The sequence below is a fragment of the Zonotrichia albicollis genome, chromosome 2 (genome assembly GCF_047830755.1).
Source record: "Zonotrichia albicollis isolate bZonAlb1 chromosome 2, bZonAlb1.hap1, whole genome shotgun sequence".
NCBI classification, from domain to species: Eukaryota; Metazoa; Chordata; class Aves; order Passeriformes; family Passerellidae; genus Zonotrichia; species Zonotrichia albicollis.
This window is the reverse complement of record NC_133820.1, coordinates 41827696-41855061: the sequence shown is the minus strand read 5'-3', so window position 1 is coordinate 41855061 and position 27366 is coordinate 41827696. Positions and strand designations below refer to the sequence as shown.

The 27366-nt window shown below is 40.2% G+C and overlaps 1 protein-coding gene across 4 annotated transcripts in view; it reads right to left on the bottom strand.

Moving 5' to 3' along the window:
• The window catches only part of PRMT8 (protein arginine methyltransferase 8), a 57800-nt gene that overhangs the window by 21192 nt on the left and 9242 nt on the right, over positions 1 to 27366 (bottom strand). For all 4 annotated transcript variants that reach the window (XM_026797719.2, XM_074534916.1, XM_005494550.4 and 1 more), the window contains exons 3-4: positions 4827 to 5012; positions 860 to 1015 (exon numbers count right to left, since the gene is read on the bottom strand). In XM_026797719.2, coding sequence (XP_026653520.1) covers positions 860 to 1015; positions 4827 to 5012 — 342 coding nt within the window. The remainder of the gene's footprint in view (positions 1 to 859; positions 1016 to 4826; positions 5013 to 27366) is intronic.

The following is a 27366-nucleotide window of genomic DNA, read 5'->3' as shown; positions in this document are numbered from 1 at the left end:
TGAGATACTCAGAAGTTACACTGGATTTTGAAAATATAAGCCTGAGAATTGAAATGGTATTTCATGTATCATTACCAGTAATAAAGACACACAGTTTGGGTACTTAGTGACATCAGTGTCCTCAAATGCACAGATGTACCCAATTAAGTTTTAGTAAACAATTTTGTTGAAGTACACTGAGAAACAGGATCTATTTCCCCTTTTCTATGTTGCATTATGTCTTCAGGGCAAACAGAAGTCCAAAGCAAAAAGAAACTGCATTTGTCATTTTAGAGTCAGTAAAAATAAGTTTGAATATACTTAGTAAGCAAATCTATCCTCTCCATAATGACTTCTCTGCAGAGAACAGCACATTCATGCTCCTAAAGTTCAATGTATTTAAGGTAATAATTTCCTTCTGCCTCTGAAAAGTGTTATTGTTGGCACAGAAAACATGCACATGCTTTCTTGCACAATTTGCTGAGTTGTAATATGCAGAGAAAAGTGTATTAAGGAAATGTGTTTCCAAGACTACAAAGTTGCAGACCCTGAAAATTTAAAAAGCAAGATAGTTCACTTAACCCCTCTGAGTAGGAGTGAGCCTCTTTAACATTTTTTTTCAGCCAAGAAGAAATGTGAATATGTACCAGAACACCAAAGGTTCCACATATGAAAAGATATTTACATCTCTATTTGGAAAAGGTGCAGCAGTGCAAGTCATAGAATACAACAGAACTGGACTGAAGTCACTATAGACCAAGACATAGATGAGCTTGGAGAGTAGAATTTCAAACCAAGACAAGTAAGAAAAGGTAAATCACGAAGCCAAATTGTCAGGCAAAATGCACAAACACTGAGAGAATGTGAGAGAAAGTCTTACCCCATATACCTTCTTGGCTCCTGCCTTTGCAGCAAACATGGAGAGGATTCCCGTGCCACTTCCAACATCGAGGACAATCTTATCTTTAAAAACATGTTTATTGTGATACATTGAGTTTCTATAGGTTAATGTGCGCACTTCATCTTTTAACATTTCCTGTGATGAAAATAAAAGGATTGTGTCACTATTTGAAATGCTTATATGCCTTCCACACTGCTGCTGAACGCATTCCCTTGCTGTCATTTAGGCATTATTAACACCCAACATGAAGGGTTTCTCAAGTACTTTGGGGTGCACACATCAAAGCAACAGTAAAACGCCAGCTACTTAGAGCTGAATTATTAAGAAGCAGCATGATGTCCCTTGTATGATTTTATTCTGCTATTACTTCACTGTTACAATCAACAAGCAGAATGTAATCTATCCACAGCACTGCTCTGGGAATAGACAGAAGCCATACAGAAATCTAAACTTTCCTTTCCTACTAAATCATGCACAGCCCAGAGCCTCAGTGGAGGGACCTTCTGAGGTTCCTCTTTGGACAGAAAAGAAATGGCTTCAGAAGACATTGTACAACAGCAGGCTTGACAACCTTGCCCAATGTGAGGCAGAAGCCCACAGCAGAGCTTGGAAATTCTGTATTGTAAGGTCCTCTCTCACTGCTCTTTCCACTCATTTTCCTGATCATTTTCCAGAAAGTATTAATGTATCACCTAGACTACTATCTCACTAGTTTGAGATATCATTGTTAGGTCCTCATTTTTGATGCACTGATAGCAGTAGTACAGTCATTTAATTCCATCAATACCTTGCTTTCTCTTGTACATCCATCAGTCAAACTATTTCAATAAAAAGGACCATGCTCAAGACCCAGGTGCCATTTTTAAGAGAAGTGTAGACCATTCAACACAGACTTTAGTTTTCTGCAAATGCTTCTGTTATGTCTGGAAGGCTGAAGGTTTGCTTATTCTATTGCCTAGTTTCATAGTTTAATCAAGTAGACAAATGAGTTTTTCAATTTCAGGATGAGAAGGATCCTTTCACTGCCCAGCAGTCTGAGGCAATCATGAACTGGATTGTTACACGTATCAGCCACTTACTTACCTGTCTTGGCAGGACACTATGTGTGCTCAGTAACTGCAGATGAATAAAAGGCCACTTTTATCATGAAGCATGGTTTGGTATCAGTCAAAGAGCAGTCCATCATCACTGGAAAGGTGTGAGTACACCCTCATGTGTGGAAACTGTTGCCACACATATTAAGAACAAGAAGGTAACTGGGAGTGTTCAGCATGGATTTGGAGATGACTGAGCACTTGGTATCTTCCTATGCTGAATTAATGAACTTTGTGAATGAGGGAAGAGGAATGAGGAAGAGAATGGTTTTTATCTTGATTTTTTGCAAAATTTTCAACATTTTTTCCCATAACATCCTCATTGAAAAATGGATGAACTATGGACTGCATAAATTGTCAGTGCAGTGGGCTGAGAATTGACTGAACTACTGCTCCAAAAATGCTGTAATGAGCAGCACAAAGTTCATCTGGAGGCCAGTCGCTAGTGGTATCTCCCCGGGTATCAATATTGATGCCTTTTAGCTTGATTTTTCAGGTGGATTCATCTCTTCCTAGCAGAACTCAATCCTCAAAAAGGTCCCATAGATGTAAAACCCAAAACCTTGTCATTGACACCTGCTGCACAAGCAATTGTGATCCCATAGTAACATTTCTCCTTAAGTCCTTGTTTGTGCTTCTCAAATGGAGGCAAAAACCCACCTGGCACACCTTGCTGTTGATCATCATCCTGAGAGCTGCCCAGTGACACTTGCTATGCTCCAGGTCTCACTGGTGCTCATGCAGAACAGCAGCAGGCTCCAAGGGCTGGTCTAAGGGATGGACAAATGCCAGCAGCCTCTCCACAATGTCCCAAATCCAAATGCCTCGGCAGGACGTCTTGTCAGCAGATGGGGCCTCTGTACCAGCAGGTGAGAGCCTTTGCAGCTATCCCTTGTCACTTGCTCCCAGTGCCTCTGCCTGGCTCAGAGCCAGCTGGTCCTGGAGGCTTGCTGGACAGACCTTCCTGCCCCTCAGCTACAATGAAGACACTGACCCTATTCTGTGGCCAGAGATCTGTAGGTGGATCAAGAGCTTCCCTCTTGTTCCCAGAAGGCACAATTTTCCAGCCTTCACCATCAGAGGAGTCCCCACTTCCAAACCTGGTAAGTACAGACTCTGGCTACCTCTCCTTTCACTGCAGCTGGGGTTTTAGGCTCTTGTACCTTCATGCCCTCAGAGAAGATCTAGTCAATCTCTTCCTCATGCCCCTGATGCTTCAAAGCCTGCCAGCCTCCTCTAGCAGCTCCTTTACTTGTTGACACAGATCCTTTACCAGTGCACACCTTCTGCAGGCAAGGAGGAAACTTCCCAGCCTCAGCAAGAAGCTCTCTGCACTCCCTGAGACCTACATGGCTGTATCCTTCCATCAGGAGCTCAATTTGACTTAAGGTCTATGATGTATCTTCAAAATTTTCTCCTAGGTCTCCTTCCCACTCAATTGTTTCTCTATAGTCTTCCATTCTTGGACTGAATTTCTGAATGCTACAATGGCAAGATGTTATTGGCAGACTATTGGTGTTAAATACCAATATTGGCGGATGGAACGTGCCTGGGCCTGGCTGGGCCTTGCTGCTTGACCAGAGGCGGCAGCTGTGGTGGTTTCACCTCACAGACACCTTTGGCTGGCTGGAAGCTGCAGCTGGCGCTTGGGACAAGTCCAGGCATGCAGGAGCTCAGGTTTACCTCTGGAGGAAAGGCTTTAGGCGAGGTGAAGGAAAGGACTCGGTTCTGCTGAAGGGTTTTGATCCAGAGCTTTATTCCTGGCCCTCAGGCCTCTGAATCCAGCAAGAGCTCCAACAGAACCCTGAACCGCGTGGCTGCCGTGTCTTTTAACCCAGGGGAGACGGGGAGGGAAGGGGTAGGGATCCCACCGACCAGGTAAGGGGGGGAAGTCTCAGGGACAAGTGACACTTAGATGGCCCAATGTCCCCCAGGGCTGAGAGGGATCCTTTGAGCTGTGCCAATCACACGACGCCCTTGCTGGAATACCAAGACTGACGGACAGCTCTCAGCAAGGGGGCAAGGGAGGGGAAGGGAGAGGTTGTTGGCACACCTGGGGAAGGAACTGGGATAGCTGAAACAGGCTATTACATTGCACCACAACAGCAGACAGAAATCTTTTATGTTTACACCCCACAACCAGTTAGTAGAGTAATGGAAATAGATATTGTTATGCTGTTTGTGAGGAATGCACCGAGTCATTTCACATGTGCTTTTGCATCCTGCTCCTAAAAATCTCATACTTTTGTGTCACAAAAATATCAGCAAGGCAAGGTATCAGTGACTTCTTTAGAACTAGTCTACAGTGAGCATTTTGATAGAAAATTGTCCATCAAGTATTTAAAATTCTTTCCAGGAGTGTATTTAATGGAGGCAATTGGGCTTAATGTTCCCATCAACTCAACCTGTGCATTCAAGTTACATGCCAGGAGTCAGGAAACTGTTTGGCTTCTCATGTCAGCTGAGTGGCTGTTCTGCTGATGTCTGTGCTCAAACACTCAAGAGAACAAAATTCCCAATTTAACAGTGAGGGAGTGCCCATGGTTGTGGGTGGGCTGGTTTGCAGCCCTCATAAATGCACTGCATTGATGCACTTGTGAAATTCACCTCTGCATGGACAGCTGCAATAAGAATCTAAGTGGGACAGAGGTTTTGAGTGCAAGTCTCTAGAGAAATGGGTGATATGTTTGGCACTTAACCAGACTACACAATTGACTGAGGAAAGGCAGAGGAATATAATCATGAGCAACTGGGATACAGACAAGAAAGTAAAAAAATAAAAGAAATAATAATAATAATAATTATTATATTGTTAGTTATTTAACAATTGCTGAAACAGAAATAAAAGTTACCTCATGAATTCCAAAGTGAGCATAGGAATCAAAGTAATAATCCCTGGATGTCATCTCTTCTGGATTGATGAGCTTTGCCATCTTGCCTCGGCCCGGGCAGCTGGGTTGCAATGGAGCATGGATGACAGACTGAACTGGCTTTGGAACAACAGCAGGCTGAGGAGGCTGGGATGGAATGGTGCAAACCTAGGAGAACATGGAATATTGTTAAGAGGCATCATTAAAATAAAATATTTCTCTCTATGTCTAGCACAGTGATGTTATTGTTAGTGTTACTATTGTAACTATCTAGTAGATAACAAGTCCAAAGACACCTGGCATATCATAAGTGAAATTTAGGCTGCCTTCTTTCCTGGATATTTAACTTACTTGATGTCTTGTAAAATTTCCTTAATGGATTTTTCCTAGTGTTTCTCTGCAGATACCTAAATTAGTGCTGAGTAATGGTAAATTATGGGGGTTGGCTGAAGTAGGTTACTGCAAACATTGACACAAAGCAGTAAAGTGCTACTTTTTCTCCATTAGTGTCCTATTCCATCAAACTTCCACAGATTTGTGAGAGGCAAGTTGCAATAAACACATAGTTCCCCTGCAAAGAAGAGCTCATGAAAAAAGGATTCCAGACACCGTGTTGCCAACAAGGGCAGAATTCACAATCGATTCTTAATTACCAGGTAAGGTGCCTGTTTATATTGATGAGCTAGGTCTGAGAATGCTCACAATATCTGTAAGTCCCTGATGCTATCTGAAAGTCTCTCAGCATGTCACACAGGGAGCTGTGTGACATGTGTGGTCTCTTAATGCAGTTTCCTGTTGTTGGGAGATGCAGGAGTTATGCCATTCCAACACACCATGGCCCCAGCACCTCATTTTTTATTGAATACTGCATCTCCAACACCAGCATTCTGACAGCCACAGAATTCTCACACCCCCTTGGTCCACATTTGATACCTGTATCACATAAGACAGAAGACAGAATGTTTTGCAAATATGAGGTAAAACAGACCCTTTTCTGGCCCATGTGTGTATCTACATTTTGAATCCTTAATATGAAGCAAAATGCTGAAAACTGAGAAAGACTGAGCAATATCCTACAGCTTCAGCTGTGCACTAAGTCACCTGCAAATTATGGGTCAACAACTTCATATATTAAGGTCAATCCTACTTAAAATACATCATATCCTTTTGTACTTTTGGGGTTTTTTTTATGACTCAGTAGTTTCTCAGTGGGGACCAGAGTTGCCTGAGCCTTTCTCGTTACTTTCAGGAAGTTCATGCTGTCTTCTAAAGCTTAGTACTGTGAGGCATCAATCCGCTGTACTGTCTCTGAATAGCATCAATTAGCCTAGTTCAGTTTGCTTCAATTAAAAAAAAAAAAGAAGAAGAAAAAAAAAGCCTCCACATTTTGTAGATTTCTATGTCTCATCTTTTGATGGCTTCTTTGGTCCATCTGTTAAAAAAGTAAATGCCATTGGTTTATGTTCCTGTAACATTTTTCATCCCCAAAGATACAGAAGTGCTTTATTTATGAGCCTTTTTTATTTCTTGCATTTTTTACTTTATCACCTCACCCTGTTCACCTCACCTAGTTCACCTCCCACACAGAATACACTTGCTCACAATTGGGGTTTGTATTTCTGTTTGGTCTAGTTTCAAAAATGTCCATCTGCAGTCAAGTAATTTCTCTTTAAGACATTGCTTCATTGCCTGTTCATTGCAAGCAGTAACACTGATAACTTAGTCTGTCAAAGCGTTGCTCTTCATATTCAGCTCTTTCAAATATAATCCTGCTACTTTTAATTACATACTTGAGGTTACATCTCAACTTTTTCCTCCATTGGCATGCACCCTATGCAATTTCTGCAGTTACCTTTCTCAGCAGTCCTTTCTGTACTTGTCTGCTGGATTACAAGGACTTAAACTGTAGGTGTTTGAAATTCTGTTTTATTATAATATGAAATTTATAATGTCCTACACTTTCCACTTACGCTCTGCATTTTACAAGCATTTTACAAGAAAAATACATACATTTATATAAATTACAAAATAAAATAGTCACTGAATTCTGTTCCTGTCCTAGGTAAGAATGTCTTCAGACACATGACAGTGCATCACATGCAATTGCTTAAAAGATATGTAATGAAGAGAAGTTGTAGCTTCTGTAAAGGAAGTTGTAGTTTTTGTAAAGGAAACCAGGGGGCTTCTAGCATTTCTGTTGCTGTCAAACTACAAATTTAGATGTGGTTTGCTGTACAGCAGTGAGCACTTGCTACAGGAAAAGAGACTGATCTTGAAGGCAAATCTCCTATCTGGATGCCAGGCAGTATCAATTCTACTCCTGGCTGCATGGAAGGGTCTAGACTGGATTATGAGAACAAGGTTATTCTAACTAAAGATACTGAATGAAATCAAACCTAACAACTTAAGCTAGGAAAGTTGTCTGAATGAATTTCTTTCCTGAATTAACATCACTGTTTCCTAGTCAGCAACTGAATTCTGCTATGGCCAAGGGGTGGCAAGATAACTTTTTATTGAGCTGCTGGGCCAGTATTGCATGTTTGACTTGCAATACTTTTCAGATGTATCCAAACTACCTGAAGACTTACTGTTCTCATCTGTGCATCTGCATCCCTGCCAGGAAGAACATATCCCACCCAGCAGAAGAAGCCTAATAGTTCTGCTTCTCAGCTGCCTTAGTTTGTAGCCAAGCAGCCTGTGGAAAAATGTGTTGCTGGTGGCTGTTTGACAGCATTTGGCTCTGAATGCCAATAGGTCCATCCTGTGCTGTGGGTACCAAAACCTCATGCAGCAGGGGCAGTAGAAAAGGGGTGGTGATCTTCTCAGCCAGCAGCACTCAGTCACAGGGACCTAAAACCAGCTCCTTCATTTCTGTTTTAGGTGTACTAACACAACAATAACACAGCTACCAACACAACGTACTAACACAACACTAACTTCCTGATTCAAATGGTGTAAATCTTGCAGCATCTGTAATACCTCCTGCTGAAATTTCTGTGTGTAGCACTGTAATTCTGGAATCCCAAAACAACATCACAATTAGTTTTGTGAGTGGGGCTCAGGAAATCCCTCTTTCAGTAAGTTGCCATAGACTCCAAGAAAAATTTCACTTGAAAGTGACTTATGCCCTCTAACAACAAATATCTGGGGAAAACATAAACACAGGGGACAACTGCAGAATAAAGAATTGCAATGAAAGCTATTATTTGTATCAGAAACAATAAGGTCTTTCAGGGTACAGCTCTGAGACTGTAAACTAGACACAACTATGCTTTTAGGGATATGGTATAATTCCTTAAGGAGAAAACATGCTTTTAAGACAACAGCTATCAAGGAAAGACAACTTCCTATATTCTTTCCAGAACTGAAAAGAACCCTTGATGTGAATTATGTGAATTGCAAGCTTAGCATATATATATAGCCTACATGAGGAACAACTCATCTTTTGAATAACACCTGAAAAGGCAAAGCATCTGGGCTGGGGGCAAGCCTCACATCAGTGTAAAGAATCTAAAAACCTTTCTCTGCAGATCCCATGTATGGATTCTTGCCAGCTGCACACAATTCCAGAACACTGGCTTGCTGCTAATGCAGATGAAGTCTGAAAGAATGGAAGCAGCTGCTTCAGAATTCATTCTTCACTGTGCTAAACAGGCAGCCCTCTATTTTTCCATCTTCCATTGGTACTGAAGGTGGAGCTGGGGGGTCTGAAGGATCTGAGAAGCAATCTATCACCGCTTTGGACTGAAGTCCTACCTATGTGTACCATTTCAACATTTAAATCAAATTAAATTAGGGAAACACTTCCCAACTTTTAAAAATCAAATAAAATTTATTTCCTCTTTCCTTGTGGCCAGGGTTGGTACACTGCAGGTGATCAAATGTACTACCACAGGACTGGTTTTCTTAAAAGCTTTGAATTCTCACAAAAGACAAGATTTGTAAGCCTCATTGTTTCTCAAAATCCCACAACTCACAAGCTCCTGATGTAGGCATCTGAAACATATGCAGGCACTGCAGTGACATCTCTGTGTGACTTTGAGACCTACAGAGTTGCCCATGTGTGTCAATGGGTATTGTTGAAGTTCTTCTTTGAAAACTGGACCTAATCCAACAAGGACCCACAAGGCTGTCTGGGTGTACAACTTCCAAAATACAAAAGAGAACTGGGTATTCAAAAATCATGAGCTATTTTTGAAAATTTGAGCCTTTTAGATATATCCATCTGTCTACAGAGAGACAAGATGGTGAAATATGCACAATTCATTTTCTAGGAGGTTTGTGACAAAAGCTGTGGTGTGTAGAGTAAAAATAAACTTGAATTTCAATTCTCCTTTCTTGATATTACTATGGAGACATCGGGCTGGAGGTCAAAATTCCAGTCCTTGCAAAACTGTTGTTCAAGCTGCAGTATTTTATTCTTGACAAATTCTTAGTTATTTATGGCATTTTTATGACATTGAAGTGGTTAACTTCTGCTTGGAAGTGCTGAACTTTTCCTTAAGAAACTAATTAAAATGGAATTACAGTTTTAACTTATTCAATTTCAGCATCATCTTCCTTTTAAACAAGAGGTTTTATCATATCTAAATGTCGATTTTATTTATTTTTTGAGCCAGATACCTTTCTATGTCAGAACCACTAGAATAGAATGTGCCTAACACCATTTTAATTAGTCTGAATTTAATAATCAAGACTTCTGGAGTGCAAGAGATTATCAACTGGTATGCAATCACCATAGCGATTCCAACAATACAGCTTCTTCCTGCTGCAGATATGAAAGCACAGCCAAATATAAGAGGTATTTGCTATCCTCCTGCCAAAATTTAGGCTTCAACAAAAACTTCTTGGCAGTCATCATGCAAGTTAAAACCTCCTTTATCTTGTATTGTTTTGAAGTCTTTGTCCAAGGCTTATCTTAAGTGATCTTTGAATAGGGCAAAGAATCTAATCCATTATCAGAGAAGCTTTAACCTGATTTTCTGAGGAAATGAAGCTCTTACAGTATCTTGCCTATGCCTCTCATTAATAACTCCTGAGCTTGTCCAAGCCAGTCTGATTTGACAGAAGTGTGGAAATATCAAATACAATTACATTTTGGTACATTTCTTGAAAACCAGAAATTAGATAGAAGTATAAGTGATTTGATGATCCACTGAAATTGGAGCAGCTAGATTTCAGTTGTCATACGTCCACCTGCTCCAGGTCTATTAAGCCACCTGGTTGGTGTTACATGTGCAGTGTGAGGCCCCTGGACTGGATGAGAAGTAATGAAGGTGTACAAAGAAGACCAGGCCTTGCTCAGGACTAGGTTAAGAGCTGGGGGCATAAAGAGCACACACTTGAAGGAAACCAGGCTTTTTTAGCTCCTCTGCACATGGGAAAACCTTTCCATGCTGAGGATGGGAAGTTCACAAGGAATGCAAAATGGCAGGAAATCAGGGAGTTCCAACATTCAACTACAGACAGATGTAGCTGTTGGAGAACAAGGATATATATATATATATATATATATATATATATATATATTTATTTTTATTTATATATTTTTTTATATATGACTAGGACCTCTGAAGACCAGTAAAGAACATTTACTTAGTGGAAGATTTACGTTGTCTCAAAATCAGTATGAAAGTGCCAATTCTTCAGCAGCTATAAATCTACTTTCTGCTTGATGAAAGTCAGGCTCAGTCTGTTTTAAGTTGCATGCAAGTATGAGTTCAATGCAAATGCAAATCTATCTAAACTCTAAAACTGAATCTAGTCAGGCAGACTCTGTAGGAAAACTGGGAGAGAGAACTGATTCTTAAAATTACTTGTTTTGAGGCTACCCCTTGTTTAGCCACCTCAAAGTGAGGTGCTGCTCTGAACTTTCTACACGGATTGTTTGGAATGACAGATCAACCTGTCACAGACAAACTTGTCCATTTTTTATCAGCAGGAAATTCACTGTCCTTTATATAGACAAGCATAGCTCAGAGTGTATTACAACTGTGACACCCCTAAGTAATGATGATAGGAAAAATATTGTGAAAACACTGGTGCTTTAGAATAAAGCCTCTGTCCAGAACAACTGAGACTGATTAGTTGTACAAGGAATTAGATTATACCTTCGATGTCCAAATCCTCAAAAATTCAAAGGAAAAGATGCAAGCTGGTCATCAGTATGATAAAGGTGTGGTCAGCACACTTAGGCTGCAGCAGAAATAACACCAAGTAGCAGAAAAGAATGTAAAGATTATAATGTTTGCAAAGTTGTTACTTTTTGTACAGAAGCTAAAAAGATATGTAGATACGTAAGTGCAAAATAGGTGACGTGATGCCTTCATGGATCTGACCCAGGGTACTTCATACTGTCAAGATTTTTAATGGGGACTGTCTGTTGGGTAAAGTCAGAATTTTCTTAGTGACAGGTCACAAAATAAGCAATCCAATTTCCAGTTTCCTATATTCCTGGGTATGCAGGAGTAATTCTTCTCCCTAATAAAGTTTAAGCACTGAAATGAATGTTCTGTGGGGTCTCCAACTGTGCAGATTGCAGAACTCAGCTGGAGAATATCCTTTACCAGCCTTTAAAGCTATCTTTCATCCGAGCAGGGTGCTGGACTAGATGGCCTCCAGAGGTCCTTTCCACACATATTATTCTATGATATTAAGACATAGTTATATTTGCACTGTTCAGGACATACAGGTGGCAAGGTTTACAAACCTGAGCCTAGGGCAAATTATGAGGTAGGTTATAAATTTTGGTTGATAGTTGTACACACAAAAAGAACAAAACCTGCTTTCATGAGATTAAAGAATACACACTATAAGAAAATGAGGACATGTCACTCAGGAATGAAAACCTTCTAAAGCTACATGTAACAGAACAGAACTGAGATTACAGGAAATGAGTTGACAAAATTTAAGGACAGGAATGATATTAAGTATTTGTATTATTTTTAAATGTGTGAGCAGTTCTAGACCGTTTTGTGTGCATGTAATTAAAATGCTCTTCATCCAATCTGCTCTCATGACTGCTTAGTACATGGTGCCATCGGGGAAAAAAACAAGCAACAAGTTACAGATGTTGACATTTAATTGAACATGTGTTACTTTTCATAAAGATGGAGATTTTGCAATGCATGTAGAGTAGAATGTCCCATGCAAAGTGTAGTTCAGCACAGAACATAAGGGAAAATATGAGAGAAATGTATTAGTATTAACTGAAGTTTATTCTTTGCAAAGCACCTTGTAGAAGGATAGCAAAGCATTATTTTAAAAGTGTTGAGAGGCAGCTTTCTTTAGGAGAAGGTTACATTTTGATTATCTTTGGCATTTGGTAGATTAATGCCTATTATTATTTTAGATTTAATATCACAGCAACACCTTCTTGGTTTGCAAGATCCCTGCTACAAGGAACAGCTGGAGAAATGCCTTGTGTTTTCACCTGTACTCTGTGGTGTTGAGCAGATGGTCTGTCAGTGGACTCTGCTGTCCATCTGTTTGTTTGGAGCCCCCTGAGCCTCATTAGGAGAGAGGTAAGTGGCACAGTGAGGAGGCTCCCAGTGCTGGCTGCAGCCTCAAACCCCTTCTCTCCCAGGCAGGGATTCACGGCTTCAGCTCAGCAGGGGACCATGCTTTAGAAGCCTCGTCCTCTGGTGGATAACACCAAAAGCGAACTACAGCTGGCAGATGGCTAAACTCATTCTTCTTTTCATAGGCTACAGACCAATCTAACTGCTATCAATAATGTGGAAACAGATTTCCGCGTATAACCATGCTGTGCCTCCACACTCGCAGCATGTGGATTTGTTGTGGTTTCATGGTCTCTGCCACGTAAGTCAAGAATCTGAAAGCTGAAGATTTAAATAAAGGAGAACTATAGATAAATAAAGAAAGCTGTGATGATCTGTGGCTAGATGTCCTGTGGTTTTCTTTCAATTTTTCACCATAATCAGCAATAGAAGAGGTGGAAATATTCAAACGCACTGGTTATTTTGACACAAGATAGATACCTGCAAGTAAATCTGGCAAGCTGAGAAATACAGGCTAGACCACCAGGGCTAGGTGTTTCTGAGAGACACTCCAGACTTCTCAGCTTTTTCCTGACTCAGTACCATATATCAGGGCTCCCAGAAAAAGCATGAATTCTAACAGAGCTCTTCTGAATACAGTGCCTTGCTAAGATGTAAGAACTTTTTGGTCGGTTTATGCTACAGCAGCCTTTCTCCTGTTCCAGAATCCAGTCTGAAAAGTTTACTCTGGTGTGTAGACCGCAGAGCAGCACACCAGCAGCTTCACAAAGCCAGTGTCTCTTGCTGGTTGAAGCTTCTGGACTTACACAGATTTTCAGCTATGTCTGACATGGTAACACTGCAAGTCCCTGCCTTCGTTGGAGCATCCTGACCATTTTCAAGGACTCATGAAAGGCAAATAAAACCAAAAGATTAAAAAAAAAAATCCTTCCTACCTTCTTGTAATATTAAGTCTCTCCTTTTGTGACTAAAGAAGATGAGAATTTCATTTAATTTAATTATTTATTCAGTTGGTAGAAGCTAACTTGGTAGTGAAAAAGAGAAAGGTTCCCTAATGTGTGGTCCCAAGACTATCAATGCTGACTGTGAAATTCCGATATCACCACAGGAATTTTAAATTTAGAACTGAGGTCAACTGTGAGAGTTACGATTGTTATTGACAACCATATATTACATCACTGGTATCACTTCTATCAAGATTTGAAGAGCACCTAACACCTAAAATAGTCTGTAAAGGCCAGGGAGCACTTAAATTGATGGATCACAAAAGTGTGACTGATCACACTTCTCCTCTTTCATTCAATTATCCAGAAAAAAACAAGCAGTAGGTATAAACCATGTTGTGTCTTCTCCTGGAACAGATTTTCCTTCTGAGATGTCTGGGTTTTGGGAGTTTTGACAGATCTCTTGCCTTTAAAGTGCTACATCCAAAACTGTCTAGAACAAAAGAAATCAAGATGCACAGATATAAGAAGGGGAAACAGCCTGTTGTTCTGGCAGAGCTATTAGAGGCTTATTTTTTGTGGTTGTTCAGAGAGAAGGTTTGAGCTAAGACTACTGCCTGTCTATTGTTGAACTGGAAAGAGGAAAAGCTGATAACAGTATTTTCCATTTGAAGTAGGCTACAGCCTCTGGGAAATAAAGAGCTTTTCCAAGTTTAATGTCATTTTATTTCTGATTTGCCTTTCAGGGAGTTACACAAGGGAAAGAAATATCTCTGCATTAATAAAATGCATCAGGTCTTCCAGATGATTTTAAAATATCAGTCCCAAATGGGAAGAATCTAAAAATAAACCATATCACTTTCATTCCTGGGCATTCATTGCAGAGTCACCACTATATTTGGTAGTGATAATTGTTAATGTTATATGCTTACTAATTGCACTGATACTGATATTTAATGTCCCACCTGGCCTGACAGGACAAGTACTTCTATGCCATCAACAAGTAGCACACAGCTATGGGGTGCTGTTCAGGGACTGAACTCCCCCAAACCATTTCCAAGACCCTTTCAGGTTTGGCATGGCAGAGAGAGAAGGCTGCAAAAGTGTCACACTGCTCAAACAGCACTGGCTTAAAACTGCAGCTGTGAAGTCTTCCCCTTCCCCTAGTATTCTGCAATACAAGTAGTCAAACTGCAGCAGCCTTGCCTCGTTTTTTCAGACAGGATGGAAACACACTCAGTTTTATGTGTGGCTGAGAGGAGTCACCCAGACCTGTGAATCCAGCACCGTTTCTAGGGTGGCTGAGTACTGTGAGGGAGTAGCTGGAACAAGGGTGAGTGGCTCTTCTTGTGTGCACATGAACAAAGTTCAGGGCTGCTGGTGACTCATGTTCCCTGCTGCTTGGGTAGATTTGGCTATGCAATCATACAGAATGAAGAAATCATTCCGTGCTATGTTTCCCTGGGAGTTGCTCAAAGCCTATATCATTATTTACCCAGTCACGACTCAGCTCCTTCTTCCTCCTGTAATGTGGGGCTCAGCTTTCCAGGGCTGCCTTTGCACCAACTTGGACTAGCTGGAAGGAGGATCTGGGTTTCTCATTCCTCTGTCCTTCCTTCTGCATGCAACAGAGAGGACTCATCAGCATTGCCTGAATACTTCCACAGTGTAAATTGATTAAAAGGCTGCCCTTGCATTTCTCTGTGGAGTCCAACATTCAGTATGCAAGGCTCTATAGAGGAAGTTTCCATAATGTGTGCTGGGTCACCCAGGCAAGCTGATGTAATTCCACATGAATTCTGAATTACAGACAATTTATCATCATGGCTGTGAAACCATGAATGGTGCATAAGGATCTACAGTCAGAGCATTAGGGGCCTGTTAACAGATGGTAATTAGTTCTATTTTAAGGATGGCTAGACAAGTCAGCTCTTTTTGTGACAAGGAAAAAAAATAAGGACAAGGTCATCTTCTAAGACATGAAACCCTAGCAGTTGTTTTCACTTTGTGATCAGCTATAACCCAGGGAAGACATGCTCCCGTTATCTGGAAGCAGTACACAGAAATGTAAATGTGACTGAAGGTTTTTATTGATTTTCAAGTGAAGAGAGATATTCATGTGCCAGATTACTTTAAAACGCCTCGCATCACAAGGCGCAGCTTGTTGTAGAAATAGCAACAGAAGTTATAGAAGCCTGCACTGAAAATATCAAAGTTGAATGCAGTGAAGAGGAAGAGTTTGTTGCAGATCATTGCATAAAGAGTTATGAAGATACAAAGCCGGAGAAGTGTGAACTTTCCATTGTGATTTTCTTATTGGTTTTTACTATCATTGCTGCTGCATAAGTGCCTGCCTTGCTGAACAGGCAAGGCAATGGAAATGAATGGAAAGGAAACAAAAAGGACCTGGTACTTTCAAGCTACTTTAAATCACCCTGGCAAGTGCATGAAAATCTGTTGAGGAGAGGTCAGGGGGAGCATCATCAATGCTCACAGTAACTTTCTTGTAGGGAAAGTAGCTTATCAGTGACTTGCCTCTTCCCCTCCCCAGCACAATTTCGACTGACTCTCTAGTGATAAAGAACAAGAACCAGAAAGCGCTAATCAACTATAAAACCAGTTATTTTTAGGCCTTTTCTCAGTATCAGGCAGTAAGCTGAACTTCACATGAAAAAGTAGAGCTCCACTATTTTTAGAGGCTAATTATTAACAAAAATAACCAGAGTATTCAATCTGTACAAATTATTTTCTTAAATTAGCAGAAAATTTAATGGAAGCCCTCCTCTGCCTAGCAAGTTTCTAAGGCACTGATCTCTGAAAGTCACTTTGCAGCTGATACACCAGTCTTTTCTTCCCCTCTCACTGAGTTTCAGCTGTTTCACAACAGCTCTATGGGAAGTTCTTCAGGAAGACATGATACTCTGTAGGCTTTGCTGAGCCTTAGTATGGAGGAGGAAAATATCCAATTGACCACCTACTCCGTGTCCTAGCCAAGCCTCTGATCTACACTCAGCGCAGTTTCAGATGTACTTCAGCTCTAGAGGAGGTCTCTGCCTAAGAAGTGGCCAGGGTTATTATTTCTTATCCTCTGCAGTGGGTAAGTGCAGAGACAGAAAGAAGAACAAGACTGAGAAATGGCAGTTCCTGAGCTGAAGTGCCAGAGAAAATCAGCACAGTGAGTTACAGTTCAGTGCTGCTGCAGAGCTACCAGCAAACAAGCGCCAACATTGAGTAGAAGTCCCACATTTGTCACTTCCATTTGTCAACTGGCAAAAAATAACATTTTCCTGCACAGAGCAATGACACCCTGCCACTTCCTTCGGAGCTGCAGCTCACTGGATCTTAATATGTTATAGCACAGACTTTCTCTTCACCAGCTGGCAGTTTTTTTGTCCTTTGTGTTGGTCTTAAGTCCATCTCACTGCGTGACCTTTGAAGGAATCAGCCACTTCTTACTGTGGGTTACCAGAATTTTGCATCTTTTTGTGACAGATGAAACCGCTAGAGGTGGAATGTCACCGCTCTCTGAATCAACACTTATGATGGCTCACTGAAGATGAGCAAGGAAGAAGCGCCTGTGAAACTCAGGGAAAAATGCGGCTGCCCACAGCTGTTGCAAAGAAGCTGATTTTAGGTGAATCAACTGCTAGTTTAAATGTTTCTCCCTGAGTTCATTAAAATAACATGATCACCTCCCTGAGTTAGCCAGACTTGTAAAGGGGACAGTGCTGACATGACCCAACATAAAGTGTAAAAGTTGAAAAACTAATAGAATAATTTCAGTGAGAGCAATGGGATTGAGCTGCCTTCAACTCACATTATCCTCCCCAGTAACTGGGGAAACCCAGTGTCATGACCATGAACATATTACAAAAAACCATTTGTGTTATGATTTAACTACAATTCTTATATTTTTATAAGTTAAATTTTTGTTTATATTCCATTTTCAGTGTATATTGTACCCCCTGTTAAATCAGAAATCCCATGTAATGTCAACTGTTTTCAAAAGAGACATTAATAAGACATTTGATATTTCACATTGCATCTTTCATGCAGGAATTACTAGAAGAAACTGATCAAAAGCATATTGCACTGTGATGCCTCTTAGCAATTACTATTTTCGTTTGTAGTCATTAGAATACAATTCCTGTGATGACATTCAAAGGTTTTTTTAAAAAAATCACATGTAAAGGGTCCAACTGTAGTTAAATCACTGGGTAGAAAACTGGCAGAAAACCATTTTAGCTTGTGCTCAGGATCCCCAGCTGCTAAAACTCAGTCAGTACTTTTTGGCCTCACAGACATGGTTGAGTCTATGAAAGGAGGAAAATTCTGACTCGGTTCTCTCTTGGGCACTTGAAGTCAGGGAAGACAGTTCCCCTGGAGATTTACGATGAAGAGTAAAGATGAGAGCATCTTCTCTTCTCCCTCCAGGAGTGAGAATGTATGAATTTTATACTGACGGGTTTCAGGTCAGTTAAAATATAACAAACAACCTACCCTGAGCCACCTCCATTTCTATTCACCAAGAGACTGTCTCCACCCTGGCTTTTGCTGCTGTAATTTGCCTTGCTTTTCTTGTTGCTGCCATTTTCATAAGGGATTGGCAGCACTTTCCCCTTGTGCCTCAGCACTTCTCTTGATGCTGATTCATAAGGCAGCATATGTTATTTTGAGATGAGAGTGGGTACACGCTTGGCTAAGACAGAATGGAAATCCTTGCCTGACTTATGGTCAGAAAGCACAATGCTTTGTCCATAAAACACAACCTGTGACTGCCCTGACAGGGCCTCTTGTGCAACAAGCAAATGCTGCTTGCACAGCATGGGATCAGCTGGAGTTGGGTCCTTCCCTCCTGCACGTCTCAGTCTGCACCCTGCTCCCCCCTTTCTGCAGGGGCCACACGCCCTTCCATGCTTTTCTGTTGACATCCTTCCTGGGCTCTGACTGTTTCTTGTTGTGTGAAAAGATGTGGCCCTGCCAAGAGCCTCCACAGGAGCAGCTGGGTAACGAGACGTCCTTGTGCATGCATGAGTGGCTCATCCCTCCCTTCGCTCAGGCGGCAATAGAGAGGCAATGGAAATGATTGGTGTAGAGTCACTACAGACTGGAGAAGTGGCTCCACTCAGGAAAGCTGTAGAGCAAAAAGGAAATTACTAGCAACAACAAGAGCAGAAAATGTAACTGACAGCAGCAAGATCTGGATAACTGGGCTTCTGTTCAAATTAGTCTTCTGTTGATGCTGTGTAAATAGCTGGATGAGTGTGAAGACTGATGTTTTCTGATGAAAGTGCTTCTGACCCGTGAATTCCACTGATTCATGTGACTTTTCTTAACCTGAAAAGCTCAGAGAGTGGATCTCAGAAAGGTTTTTACTATTCACAGTTGTGAAGAAACCTTGAAAAGACTGAGTAAAAGTTTCTGGGAACAGAAAGGCCTATAAAAGTAACACATTGACGCAGATTCAGTGTCTTTTTTTAGCCAGTCTTATCACCTTTCCACATATAAGGTTGGCATTATTGTTCTTTAGCCACAGCATGGGCACAGCATGATGTACAGCAATGCAAAATGCACCAACTCTATTTGTGTTCTGATGGCAGAACAGACCTTCAGATTTTCTTGCCTTCTGATGTGCTGTTGTACTGCCCTAAAAACCTCTGAAATTTAAAAAAAAATTAAAAAGCTGCAAATTGCTTAAGATAACTCGGGAGTTAAAGGATAAGACTGAAAGTTTCACTTGCTGCTTATCTGAACATTAACTTGATCTCAGACAATGGAAGAAAAAGAACAGAGAAATAACAGAAGTAAAAAACAGTGTTTCAATTCAAGGTGACTCAAGGTTTTATTGACATGGAGTGCTTTTTTTTTTTTTTTCTTTTTGGAACATATCAAGCTTCATGGGATCCTGTTTTTTTTAAATATTTCTTCAGTTCATGGAATGATTGACAGTTGAGTGAGACAGAGGAGGAGAAGAAGCATCAGCTCTCACTTCTGAACTGGCTGCACATTCAGAATTAATGGGGAGGCAGAGCTTTCCGACAAGGAGAAGATTTTGAAAATGTAAAAAACACAGGCAAAAATAATATTTTTTTATAGACATATAAATCAGGGGAGTATGCTCTCAGTACTGTCAAAGAAATCAAAAGCCACTGTGTTTGGTCTGTTAATATAACTGGAGTTTGGCCACCAAAATGCTCTAGGCTCTGTCTAGGATCAGTAGAAAGCACAATGTTTCTTTAAAGTATGGTTTGAGATGGGCAGAGTAGCCATTCAGAGGTGTTTGTCTCTGCTCCTTAGACAGGACAAGCAGGCCAGCAGCTCAGATGCCTTATTAAAGCATCTGAATTTATGTGAGCAGATTCCAGATCCTAGATGATCCATTCAAAGTAAAATAATAACAACAGAAAATAATAAAGATTTCTTGATTCAATGATGGAGAACATTAGGACTTTATCCAATGAGTTGTGCATATTTCTTAAAATACCCTGAGAAACAAATTACTGTCATCAAGAAGATCTCCTAAAGAAGGCTTGTAAAAATATTTGAGGTGGGTTTGTTTGGTTTTTGTTTTTTGGGTTTTTTTTGAGCCACTGAATCCCTGGAGATAAAATCATTCTGCACCACATAAAAACAGCAGTTTTTATTTTTCTCATTTTACTGACAACACGGTGATTTTTAGCAGAACTCTGAAGCATGTTGTAAGTCAGAGGAATGCAAGGTTCTGCTACCAGCAGCAAGACACATAGATTGTATCCCTCAAACAATAATGTTTCTTTGGAAGACCATACCATGGAGAAAGATCTAAGTGGTTAAAAGATGAAAGAAGAACGATGGGAACTGGCAACAGCATCTCCCCTAACTCCTTGGGAAATTCCAAATAAATAATACTATCTTTATTCAACCTAAGATTTCACACTAAAACCAGATGATTAAGAAGAATTTTGATTTTAAGTTGATGTCAAAGATAGCAAAGTCATATCCAGCAGTCAAAAAACTAAAACCAATGCAAAGTGAAAAAAGCTAAATATAGAATTGTTGCCTAGCACATTAAGTTAATTGACTTAACTTCCTTTGTTCTGTACAGTCTGTACAATACAGTGACTTCAATAAATCACTGGTCCTTTTCATTTTATTGAGACCTCAGTTCATCAGATGTAAAAAAACCCATAGTGAATAGAGATGTGAACATACTCAGCATTTCAGAGGACTGAATATTTGAGAGAAAACAGAGGCTGTGCTCCTTTGTTATAGATTCCTAAATTTACCAGATTTTAAAATATCAGCAAAGAAGACAAATGTGATGTGTGAAACAGACATATAAACCACTTAGATTTCCAATTTTATTTGTACGTTGTGTTTGATTTCACAGAACCACAGAGCAGCTGAGGTTGGAAGGGACCTCTGCAGGTCGCCTGGTCCAGCCCCTGTGTTCAAGCAGTACTACCTCAGGCCAGCTGCCTATGTGCATCCAGGTGGCTTCTGATTATCTCCAAGACACTCCACAATCAACCTGGGCAATCTGTGCCAGTGCTCAGTCATGCTTGCAGTAAAACAATATTTCCTGATTTGAAGATGGAACCTCTGGTGTTTCAGTTGGTGCCCATCGCTTCTGATCCTGTCACGGGGCACAGCTGGCACTGGGAGACCCTGTGGTTGCCCATGAGCCAGGTGGGCTTCTCTATGAGCTATGAGATGTGTAGGTGTTACAGAGTTTAAGAAAACAAGACCAACTACATTTAATTGCTGAATCAAAGGTGTGAATGCTCGGAAGTGATCTAAACTCAAAGGGACAAATATATTTAAATTCTCCCTTTCTGCACTGGAGGCTTGTATTACTAACAGCTCACCAAGTTAGTTGAATTTAACCTTACTTCAGCTCAGGTGGTACTACATGTAAAATATGAGGTTGGTTTGGAACTTGAAATGGAAGTGTTCACCTTCCTGTGATCCTCCACATCTAAACTGAATTTTGTCACAACAACCACACAGAGGAACATAGTGAATACAAAGAATGTAAAGAAATAAAAAGTAGAACTTTTCCATAAAACTGCTTTTTTAAACACAGAGTTTCTCTATCAACATATAAATGTATATGTATACATATATATACCAACACTGGATGTGGTATAAAACTTTTACCAGGATTTTGTCACTTTACAGTGTTTGAGCCCACACAGGCATAGTTGCGTCTTCACTGACACAGTTTTAGTAAGACTAACACAGGTGCACAAAGAAATGGAAGTCATGACACAATATCCAGTTTGAATTTAATTTTATGTAAGTGTAAAACATTGTGAGTATATGTATGCACACACATATACCTGCTAAGCAATTTTGTAAGCAAGCATCTTAATGTGTCTTTAAGGAACTGCATGGCTGAAATGACAAATGAGCCCAATGTCAAGGCAGTTATTGAATTATGAAGAAGCATAGTCCTGTTCACTCAGAATTAGGGTTATGTATCACATTTGCATTTTAGTTATAAGATGGGGAGTGGAGTAATTTTCTTGGTTTGGAATAGTGTCAGAGAAGAAATTGTTGTGTGACTGAATATCTTATGGCAGTTCATTATTAATCAGATTTTGGAACTACACTGGGAATCAATAGTTTTTTTAATGGCGATGTTATTTTATAACCATGTTAAAGCAGCTAATTAAATTTAAATCTGAAGTTTAAAATGCCCATGTAAAGGAAAGCTACTTGTAAGTCTTCCTCCTGGTTTCAGCTGGGACAGAGTACATTTTCTTAGTAGCTGGCACAGTGCTGTGCTTTGGATTTAGTGTGAGAACCATACTGATGTTTTGGTTGTTGCTTGCTCTAAGACAAGGACTTTTCAGTGTCTCATGCCCTGTCAGTGAGCAGGTGCAAAAGAATCTGGGAGGAAGCACAGCCAGGACAGCTGACCCCAGCTGGCTGAAGGGATATTCCACTGAACATCAGCTCAGTGCCTAAACTGGGCTGAGATGGCTGGGAGCCACTGACTGCTGCTCAGGGATGGGCTGGGCAGCAGTCTGTGGTGAGAAACTATATTGTGCATCACTTGTTTGTCTCTCTCTCTCCATTTTATTAAAATTATTATTATTAGTAGTAGTAGTAGTAGTAGTAGTAGTAATAGTAGTAGTAGTAGCTGCAGTATTAATAGCACTGTTGTTATTATTGTATTTTACATTCTTTCAATTATTAAATTCTTCTTAGCTCATGAGTTTTGCTTCCTTTTTTCTTCTCCTGATTCTCCTCTCCATCTCCCTGGGGAAGAAAAGGAGTGAAGGAGCAGCTGTGTGGTACTTAGTTGCCAACTGGGGTGAAACCATGACAGCCTGCTTAGCAATGGACAAAGAAATACTGATCTTTCTGCAGACTACAAAGAAAATGCTGTGTATTTGTGAGGCTAGTCCCCATTTATAGCAAGGACAACATATATGTTCCTAACCATCCTGTAAATTTAGCCTAATGAACTACTCTTGCTCATATTTGGCCATTAAGTTATTTGGTGTTAGTTTACCCATTGTGAGAAATTTAATTGGAAGAGACTGAGATTAAAAACCTATCAATTCCAGACTTGGTAACACATTTTTTCCCAGGAGATCTGCAAATGCCGTAATTGACTTCAATGTGTTTTCAGCAGTCATTTAAGAAAATGGAAATGTATCTAGCATGCAGAACAAAGGTAATACTTCTAGTTTCAGCAGAATTACTCTTGTTCCATATTATACAAGGTAGATGAGTGTTTTTAAATACCCTGCTGGTATGGACTTGATTCTACAATGAATAATCATGCTGAGTGCTACTGACACACATGAGCAAACCAGTGTGTTCAGCATTTCTTGCATTATTAATCAAACATTCATTGAAATGTTCAGAGATGTGCAGTGATTTATGTTAAAAAGGTATCTACACTGTGTATTTCAAAAGCAGCAATTGATAATGGTGTTGATATAAACAAGGCTTTTGTAGCTTTGTGTTAATGATCAAATAAGCTTTTGGTATCTTACACCCATCTTTTAAATATGGTTAAGAAAGCAATACAAAAAAGTATGCTCTTAACATTTTTATACAATTGTGAAACAGAATGATGAAAACCCTATTCTTGAGCAAAATCACTGGTGATTCATCCTTTTAAATATAATTTTATATATAGACGTGAGCTGGTTTTGAATCTATATATATCAAAAATAATTCTGCCGAAATTGATGGATTTACATGAGGGTAAACCTGTCCTGAGCTGAGAATACTTTTGTTTTTTAGTAGGCATGGTTAGAATACTCAGTTTTACCAGGTGGAGATAAGTCTTGCAAACATAAATACTTTTGCCTTCCCTTTTACACAGTGACAAAGAGATATTTTATGAGCACTGAGAAGCTTATTGTTTTTCTGTTGAGAAAGGAACAGACGTAAAAAGATAGAAAGATGGCATAGAGATTTTATCATCAGTATATCAGTGGTATTGAGGCTATGAGGATAGTTTCACATCTTCATGAAAATCTCACAGTAATAAGTGCGAGCACCTTCTTTACTTAAAATCCTTATACATCTTTGCCTTCCATTAATTTTGTCTGATGAAAAATGTCTCTTAGAAAAGCAGGACAGAAACTGAATGTCAAATACGGAGAAAAAATAAATATAAACCCATTGGCCTAGTTTTACAATTTTGTTAGGCAAAATATACTTCATTAAGCAGTATACACACTGTCATGGTGCTGGTATTATTAGTCATTAAAGTATGTTTGAAAAATCTGAGAAGTGTGAGATGGAGTTTGGCACTGGAGGCTTGAATTAATCTCCTGGTGCTGAATAAGAAATTCAGATAGGTAGCAGGACACATGCTTTGAACAGCCCTGGAAAGTGCAATCAGCTTTTGGATTTAAAAGAATATAAAGATTCAGCAATTTAGATATTAATAGCAGGGTAATGTAGTTGAACAGCGAGCTAGGAAATGATCTTTGCAGTAATATGTTAAGTTCAGCGATGACAATGTGCCTGTGAGGTGAGATGAGGTGAGCTGGAGCTGAGCTGCTGCTCAGAACCCTGGCATGCAGATGAGTGAGGAATATTGCACTTTGTCCTGGTTCCACTCGATGGAGTGGAGATTGGGGTGGGTCTCAGGTGTGTGTGCAAAGGTGTAAGAGCTGGTGACAAGTTTCCACTGGCAGAGTCTCACAGTATTGTAAATCACTTATTTCTGAGATTACCAATTGATTTAATCATTTGTGAGACAATGCTAAAGGCATTGATAAAGGCAAATTTTAATGGAGGATTTCAAGGAAGCTTTAAAATGCATACTTTGATAACTAATTTAAAAGAGTCTTGTTTTTTTCTGTTATGTTCTTTCTTTTTTCGTGGTTGGTGGTGTGAATCGTAGGCCTAGAACCACATACTGTCTCTTCTTATTTCATAACTGACTAATTTGTCAAAGAACAGTGAATGTTGGGCTTATTCACTTTGACAGAGAAATTGAGATTTGCATTAGACCTTACAGGCTATGGCAACCCCCCCTGCTATTTCTTTATTGACAGGCTGTAAAAGGGTAAATTGATTCACTCCTCTGAAGGCCTCCTGCTACCTCTGCCTACAGCTCCTTGATTCCTGACATTTGTTAAACCTGACAATGAAATAATGATCTGCAAGTACACAGGCACCAAAAGGGAGGCTAAGGAAAATGTGGGCCTGAGGCTAAATGGAGCAGGGGCCCTGGAGACAGTGGATGAGGAAAAGGCCAAGGTACTCAGTGCTTTCTTCACCTTGGCCTTTACTGATAAGAACAGTCTTCAAGGAGCCACAGAGTGATTCTGTGACTTTTTGATAATGAATTTAAGTAATTCTACTGTTCCTTTGTTTCTCTGTATTTTGACTCTATTTCCCCATCTCTCCTTCCTTCCTTCCTTCCTTCCTTCCTTCCTTCCTTCCTTCCTTCCTTCCTTCCTTCCTTCCTTCCTTCCTTCCTTCCTTCCTTCCTTCCTTCCTTCCTTCCTTCCTTCCTTCCTTCCTTCCTTCCTTCCTTCCGCCACTTCTGCCACTTCCTTCCGCCACTTCCGCCACTTCCTTTTTTTCACCCTCCCTTCTTTTTTCCCTCCATCCACCTGCTCACCCACTTTCCTGTCTGCCTTTTGTCTCTCTTGCCTTTTCTTTTCCAGCTTCACAAAATAATCTATATAGTTTGACCTCCAGTAAATTTGCAAAGCCTTCTGTTACATGGCTAAATATAGTAATACATAAATACAATATTTTCCAGAGCAGGGCTTTTACTTAAGGGTAACTTTACATTTGCCTCTTCTAATCCAAAGAATCTAAGAAATCAGCAAACTTACACAGAGCTGAAAAGGATTCAGCTGAAATTTCAGTCTGCAACATACTTTCTTGCACACTAAAATCTGTTCCCTTTCTTTGTCTTCTTTGTCCAATAAGTGTTTCATATCTCAGTTTTGCTATTTTGCATCCTTGGTCTGCTTCAGGCTCACAGAGGATTTACTGTGTTTTACCAAAGCCAATGAAACCGAAACGGTAATGATGGCCCTTACCCTTTTTTAAGGCTCAACAAGAGGCAAGCATCCCTAGCAACTGTGGAACACCCCCTGCTCCTACAAAATTTGGCTAATCTTAATTTGGTTTAAAACACTGTGCTTCCTAAGGAGACAACTATATTGTAACTCTATCTCTTTCATTTCCCCCTGAAACAGCTGTTCCACATGCACACTTAGACCAGATGCAAACTGTGGGTAAGAAGCAATTTGCAATACAAATGTTACTTTTTACATTTGACCTCCCTTTCCAGGGTAAATATGAAACTACTGACCCAAAATTCTGAAGTAAAACATGCCAGATATACAGCTGGGCTCTGTAACAGGGGATTTCTGCAAAATACACTTTGCTGGCACTACTTGGTGCCATGTGCATTAAGCAGTTAGTCTTCTATTACGTTTTTTCATTTAGGAAAATATTCTTCCTTTCCATTTGCATAACAATTTCTGCACAGCCTTTGGTTAAAAAGAGGTAAACAAGAAACTATACAATGCAATGGTCATGGGCCTCAGAAGAGGACCTGCAAGCAGAGATTACCATGTGCTGAACTTGATTAGTGAAAGAGGACACGAAGGGACAATCTAACAGCAGCCTGCAAGTACTTGAAAGATAGTTACAAAGAATATGGAAGAGAACTCTTCTAAATAGCAGCAAATGAGATAATGAGGTGAAAAGGTCACAAGCTGCAATTATTGAGGTTCCGATAGGACAATAAGAAAAACTTGTCCTCTGTGAGGTCTGCTGAGGGTGAAGCACTGGAAGAGGTTACCCAGAGAGGCAGTGGAATCTCTGTGCTTGGAGATTTTTAAGAGTTGGCCAGAGACAGCAATGGCCAACATGGTCTAATGCTGGTGACTGTTGTACCCTGGCCGTGAGGTTGCATTAGATGGTCTGCAGAAGCTTGTTCAAATCAACACATCTGGTTTGCCACACCACAGGGATCCCTATTTACATAGGACTCACAGGTGTTACTCCTGATATATCCTAATGTAAATCACATTAGAGTAAAATAAAAACATACAAATCCTGTACTTCAGACAAGTTAATGTCTACTATGGGGCAAAATCATGAGATCTTTGGTCCTTCAATAGCAGTAGTTCAGAATGAGTTATAGGAAGGATAAATTACTTCCCTGTTTGTGACTAAGGAAAAGAATATCAGTAGCTGGTCTTTCTCCCAAGCTGGGGTCAAATTTCACAATAGATTGATGAACAGCACATGGACACAACCAAAAACTGAAACAGATGGCAACATCTCCTCTCTTCCTATCTAAATGAGAAATTAAGGTCCAAAGCAGAAATAAGTTTGAATTGGTGGACTGTTCTTGGAAGGCCCTGTCTAGGTCACATATTATTCTGGTCTCTGAGACCAGGTCTGAGCCTTCCTGGTCCCATTGGAAGCAATGAAACATAAGCTGTCTGGCCAAAAAAGGACAAGCAGGACAGGAGAACTGGGAGGCCACCCATGACCCCAAGTGTGCTTTGTGGCCACTGAGGGAACACATCAACACTACTTCTTGCAGTATTACAACCTACTACTGCT